This window comes from Coffea eugenioides, chromosome 2 (genome assembly GCF_003713205.1).
Source record: "Coffea eugenioides isolate CCC68of chromosome 2, Ceug_1.0, whole genome shotgun sequence".
Lineage (NCBI taxonomy): Eukaryota > Viridiplantae > Streptophyta > Magnoliopsida > Gentianales > Rubiaceae > Coffea > Coffea eugenioides.
The window spans coordinates 9,823,397-9,829,396 of NC_040036.1; the positions used below are offsets into that span (position 1 = coordinate 9,823,397).

The 6,000-nt window shown below is 34.4% G+C and overlaps 1 protein-coding gene across 1 annotated transcript; it reads right to left on the reverse strand.

The window, feature by feature from the left end:
- Positions 1 to 2,785: 2,785 nt before the first annotated feature.
- On the reverse strand, positions 2,786 to 4,797 carry LOC113763870 (bark storage protein A-like). The gene is made up of 6 exons (XM_027307848.1): positions 4,567 to 4,797; positions 4,402 to 4,469; positions 3,876 to 4,031; positions 3,598 to 3,804; positions 3,279 to 3,458; positions 2,786 to 3,168 (listed from the first exon to the last, which is right to left on the reverse strand). The coding sequence occupies exons 1-6, from the start codon at positions 4,772 to 4,774 to the stop codon at positions 2,989 to 2,991; spliced, it is 999 nt and encodes a 332-aa protein (XP_027163649.1). The 5' UTR covers positions 4,775 to 4,797; the 3' UTR covers positions 2,786 to 2,988.
- Between the last annotated feature and the right edge of the window lie 1,203 nt (positions 4,798 to 6,000).

Consider the following 6,000-nt stretch of genomic DNA (forward strand, 5'->3'; position numbering starts at 1 on the left):
GATGAAGATGAATAAAATTCAATTAGACATTAAAATGAATTACACACAATTCTGAGAGCCCCGGCAAAGCGAGTTAGAGAGGAAGCAGATGATGCGAGTTTTACCGAGGAAGGGATCGGCAGGTGGAAGAGAAAAGCCGAGCTTGGAGAAGGGAAGGTGCTCGAGAGATCATCGGATTTCGGAGCCTAGATAGCACCATGGATCATCCACAGGCAGATTCGGGCTCTAAGTTTTTGGGTGCGGAATTAAATGAAAAGTTTTTTATTCTTTTTCTTCAGAATCCGTACTAATTGTAATGGTAACTTGTCAAACTAACCCCTCTTATTCATGCTTTAAAGAGAAATTAAAAATAGTTTTTTGAAAGCTTACTTTTTTTGTCTTTTTTATGGAAGATATAATTTGTACATGCAAATGCAGTCAAGAGAGATGTTTAAGTAATAGTATGAGAAATAAAAAGATAAATAAAAGGGTTATTATCACTTTACCTCCTTAAACTATATCATTATTATTAATTTATCTCTTAATATTATCTTTTAGTCATTTCACCCCATAGGTGTTTTCAGACTCGGACCGGGCATCAGCTCGATCAAAACTTAGGGATTCGATCGAGTTCGATCGGGTTGAACTAGATGATATCATAATTAAAAAATTATTTAAAAATTAAAATATTGTATGTAAAATACTTAAGAGGATATTAATATTAATAAATGTATATTCATATATATTTGATGTTTCAAATATATTTAATAAGAAAATACAAAGAAATTAGAATGATCAAGTAGCAATTTATATTATTAAATGAACATTAACAAGTTTAGAATTAAAATTATGGATTTGATTGAAAAATAACACCAAACTTTAGGACAACATGAAATATTTGAGATATATTAATAATTTTTAACAACCCTGGGGCCAAAATATAATATTGAAAATGCTTTGACCTTTTTTTAAAAAAAAAAAAAGCTTGACATCAAACTGGTTCATACGGTTTGCCCGTCAAACCCGATTTTTGACCGGGTTTGACCGAGTTTTTATACATCCAATCTTTTAGAGTAACTCAGACCGAACACTTCGCCGGTTTCAATTCGACCGGTCAGACCGGCCGGTCCGATCCGAGTTTAAAAACACAACTCATAGGTAATTCAACTCAGTATGTTAATAAAATTTTGACAAAAATATCCTTTTATTTTATAACATTACTACATTGTTATTATCACTTTATCCCTTTAAATTGTGGTGATATAATCGCTTTATTTTCTAACATTATTTTCTAGATATTTTACCCTATCATTAATCTAAAAAGTATGTTTAAAAATTTTTAAATGTATTTATTTTTTTTATATATAATTAAAAATAAAAAAGTTGAAATAATTATTCTTTCTTTTTTCGACTCTAAGATTTCAAAAACATAACATAAAAGGGTTTTTTCAAATTTCTTTCTTCACACTTATTAATACTAGGGAAAGAAAAGGAAATAGGATAGAAGGAGTCAAAAAATTAGATTTTACAAATAAAGAAAATAAGGAAGAATATAATATTATCGTATTATTTTAATATTTTCGGAATTAGGATTGGAATTGGGTAATAAACAGAAAAGTAAAAGTAATTTCAAAATAATAAAAATATTGAATTCTTTCTTATTTGTATTAAAAAAAGAATTGTGCTCTCACACTCTCTCTCTCTCTTTCCCTCCCCTATTTTTCTTTTGTTTTTAATATTAATAAGATTGTCAAGAAGAAAGAGATTAATGTTTTGACTTTTTTTCTTAATACTAAAAAGGAGAAGAGTCATTCTAAATTTTTATTATTTTTATTATATAAAAAAGAGGGTACTATCTTCTAAAATTTTTTAACTTGTTAAGCTGGTTTAATGGTAGGATAAATTGATAACAAGATTATAGTTTATGGGGGTAAGATGATAATAATTTTAACTGTTAAACATGTCTTATCACTTAGATTAATAAATTCCGTTAAGTTTGACCATTAGTCTTGAGAGTAAAATGACAAAAAAATAACGTTAAGGGGGAAATTGATAGTAACACCCAATGTTGAGGGGGTAAAGTAAAGTGATAATAACCCTAAATAAAAAGGAATTCATTTTACAAATTTTAGTTGCAAAAAAATTAAATAAATTACATGAAACAAAACCAACCAAATGGATGCACTTATTTTTAATTCCACTATTTTTAACTTAAATTAGGAAATCCCTTTCATAATTTCCCTACTTTGTTAGTTTTCCATATGAAAAAAACTCCAACTTTGGTTTCCATATGGCATCAAAATTGGAAAACAGATAACCAGATGTACAACAACAATTGTAGGCCTACACAGGAAGGGTGAAGAAACAAGAGTGAGAAACCCTAGTAATGTTGAACCATCTGAATTAAACTGCTAAAGAAGGTGAACAACAGACAATGAAAACCTTGATCGTATATTCTTGGTTTTGGTTTACAATTTCCCACACCAATATGCATTTGATTATAAGGATGCTGAATATTTTAATCTTATCAAGTGAAACACCAAGTGTTTTCCTTTGCCGCATGCCTGTGACTGCTATGAAACTTTTTATCAAATATTGATCTATACATGCCATAAGTAACTTGTAAATTTCATTCAAGATTTGATTTCTTTGTAATGTAGTTCATAAATACTTGTGTAAATTTCGCATTCATTCTTTTTTCTAGTTGGAGTACATAATCATGGTCCTAGAAGTATTTAGTTGTGAAGGTTTCAGTTACAAATCTAACCATAATACCTGTTACTTTCAAGATCTCTCAATATGAAAGAAACACAGAAAAATGCTTCACCCAAGATTGGCCTTGGAGGAATGGCAAGAAATTCTTATTCGAAATGTGAGAAAACGCTTTGATGGTACATGTTTATTCCAAAAAGCCTTCAGTGCACAATGAAGTCAGTCTAGTTTTGTTTCTTTGTTTATTAGCAAATGAGTTCTCAAACTCCTCTTGATTAACTTGAATCTCTGTTGCGGCTAAATAGACTGTTGAAAGTGAAATCCTCGCAATGTCTTCACAAACTGGACAGCAGCCTTGGCTACATTTGATGCTGCAAGAGGGCCAAACAGACGAATAGTATTGTCTCCATCTTGTGCTCCAGCTAAATCTGATAGTCCTCGTATGACAATTACCTTGAAGCCATTCGATAAACATGTCTGCAATTCCAGAAAACATGAACATAACAAGTTATCTTGACTAGTAATTATGCGCCCCGAGTTTCGAAGCAGATATATTCTTCAGATTAGTTTTGGTGCGAGGCGTTTACCATGACTATGGCTGCACTCTCCATATCAAGTGATGAAACATGAAAAGTTGTATAGAGGAACTCCCTGTAAGCTGCATTGTCCACAAAAATGTTGGCAGTTGCGCCATTCAGTCCAACAACTACCTTGGGCTTTTCAGGAAGGCACAAGCTCGAGTTCACGCACTGTTCCAGCGCCATCCCCTGTATTAGTGAAAATGCATCCATTAGATTCAAGGGCTAGTTGAAGACAACTTAAGAGGAAAAAAAATGTTTTAGGCAGCAGCAATTAGCTGGCTGCAAAGCGAATGAGGATGTTATGTATTAGCGATAAGCAACTCACCTCCAGACTAGAAGATACTTCTAGCCAATTCTGACTTGTCTGAAACCAAAGTGTTCTTTCAGGAGCATTAGGCTTTCCTGACTTAGAGTAGAAGAACTCCGTCGAATACCCAATGCTCCCCAACTCATTGTCTCCTCCATTGGGAACATCATAGCTTCCAAAGTCCAGTTCAGCAACATCATTTGTCGGTATTGTTGCCTTGAATTTCTGCAAAATGAACGGAAATAAACTCGTAGTCTGCATTTACTGAGGCAGGAAATGAGCCAAATGATTATTACCACCCAGTCCCATAACCCTGTTTGAGCAAACTGCTTAGGGATGATGACATCTCCTATGGACATGGAACTGTTAGCATTGCCTGCAATGCCAAAGTGTACAATTCCAATCATGCGAAAGACATCCAACATCTGTTGTGTTGCAGCTGCAGCATTCACCTGGGCGTACCACAATTAGACATTTCTTGAGGTAGTACTACTTAACAGAAAAAAAACAATGGCCGAAATAGAAAAATTCTTTATTGCCAGCAAATCCTTCAGTGATTAACAGAAAAAATCCTTCAGTGATTATCAACATGAATAGCTGAGCAAATGAAAATGATTTTGCCAGCACTGAAGCTCTTAAGCAAGCAGTATCTTTGCTTACGCGTTAAATACTTCTGTCCAACCTTACCGATCAACTCAACTTTATGATTTGTGAACTAGATTGGCCAGTGAACTAAAACACCATAGTTGCTGATCACAAATCATAACAACTACAAGCAACTGTCTGTAATAACCAGACCAGAAGAATGTGAAATGAACCTACCATTCCCACTCCAAATCTTACATAAATGACTTTTGATCCTCCTATGCTCCCTACGCGAAACCGCCTCCCTGTAAGAAACCAACCACCATTTTCAATCATCATAAACGATACACTTGCTCTCTTAGTACCATATTGAAGCGTATGTATTGGGGATTGATCATGTACCTGACAAATTCACAAAGGTGTGCTTCGGGTTATGCTTGAAGGCACCAGTAGCGAAAAAAGCATCTTCTTCTGGGGCATAAACCGTAATAAGACCAAGATAAGGTCCATTGCGATTCAGCTCTTTGATTGTCCTAGTAGCAGAGATTGCCTTCCTTTCGGATGAAACGGCTATAACAGAGAAAATAAGCGAGGAAACGAAAACTTGCATCAACAAAAGCCATTTGACTTGTTTTCCAGCCATTGTATGGTTCTCCTTGATCTGAACATCAACCACATATTTATCATGGTAGGGGTTGTCGGCCTTCCCATTCTATGGAGCCAAAGTACTGCACAGATGCCAGGGTGATTCTAAACAAATTGAAATAATTTGATTAATTTATTAGTAACATGGGATTTATGTTTAGATCATATATCACTATTAATGCCAACCTCATTATAGATTTGAATGATTTTCTTGAAATGAGGTCTACGAGTAGCAGCTGATTGAATAGTTAGTCAAGCGTATTATACTAGTAGTAAATGAAGTGTACGTGATTGTGATGTCTTTGAAGCAATGCGACTTAATAGTAATATATTTGCACCATGTGCTTTGCATCCCATGGGACGATTTTGTTGTCGAAAACGCAGTAGTGTTTTTCATGCGCCAAATTGTTTACCAGCTTTGCTGGGTCAAAAAGTAACATCTTAGCTACTCCACTAGTCTTTCAGCCTTTCAGGAGACAGGTACTGGGCATGCACTTTTCGACCAACTAATTAAGGTCAAAAATGATCAGCCATATAGATTCCACGGGCTACAGCCTTCAAATATTAGTACAGAGAGATGGGAACTGAACAACAATTTAATTTGCTTTCTACTCCAAAATAGCTGCTTAATCTACTTGCTACGAAAGGACGCGATCCCAAAGGGGGTTTGACCAAATTCTACCAAACTTTTAACATCCATGTGCCCCCTAGCATTACTGCTTACATAGCCCTGATTTTTTAAACTTTTTTTCAAAAATAAAAGCTTTACTATTAAACTAATTGCAGGATAAAAAAATAAAAATTGTTTTGTTGATTGCTTTGCCTAAAAAGATCATTGACTAATCACTGAAATCGACCTGTGATCAGGTTTTTTTCTCTGTTAGATTTAATATTCAAATCTTGAAAATAGCAGCCATTAGAAGTACATTTTGTGAAGCACCACCATGGCCGATCCAATCAAAAAGCATTCAAAGTTTAAAGTAGTAGGCTATACAAGGATCTATTAATTAGCTTAATCTTTTTCTTGAGACGACGCATTTAAGGGAGTAATTTTTTTCTTGGATTGAGTACAAAGCACAAACTCCAGTTGTGACAGCGAGAGGGTTTGGAAATAAGGCCGCACGGACTAAACTGTTCCAAATTTAATTAAACTTGTTCTTTACGGGCTATGCTTGGGAATTGGGATCTTGG

Bases quoted from the DNA above. Each gene is read 5' to 3' on its own strand.
- LOC113763870 (XM_027307848.1), bottom strand. From the start codon at position 4,774: ATGCAAGTTTTCGTTTCCTCGCTTATTTTCTCTGTTATAGCCGTTTCA. The intron at 4,470-4,566 runs GTACATGATCAA...GGTTTCTTACAG, and splicing joins CACCTTTGTGAATTTGTCAG to GGAGGCGGTTTCGCGTAGGG. The intron at 3,805-3,875 runs GTAATAATCATT...TTCATTTTGCAG, and splicing joins CAGGGTTATGGGACTGGGTG to AAATTCAAGGCAACAATACC.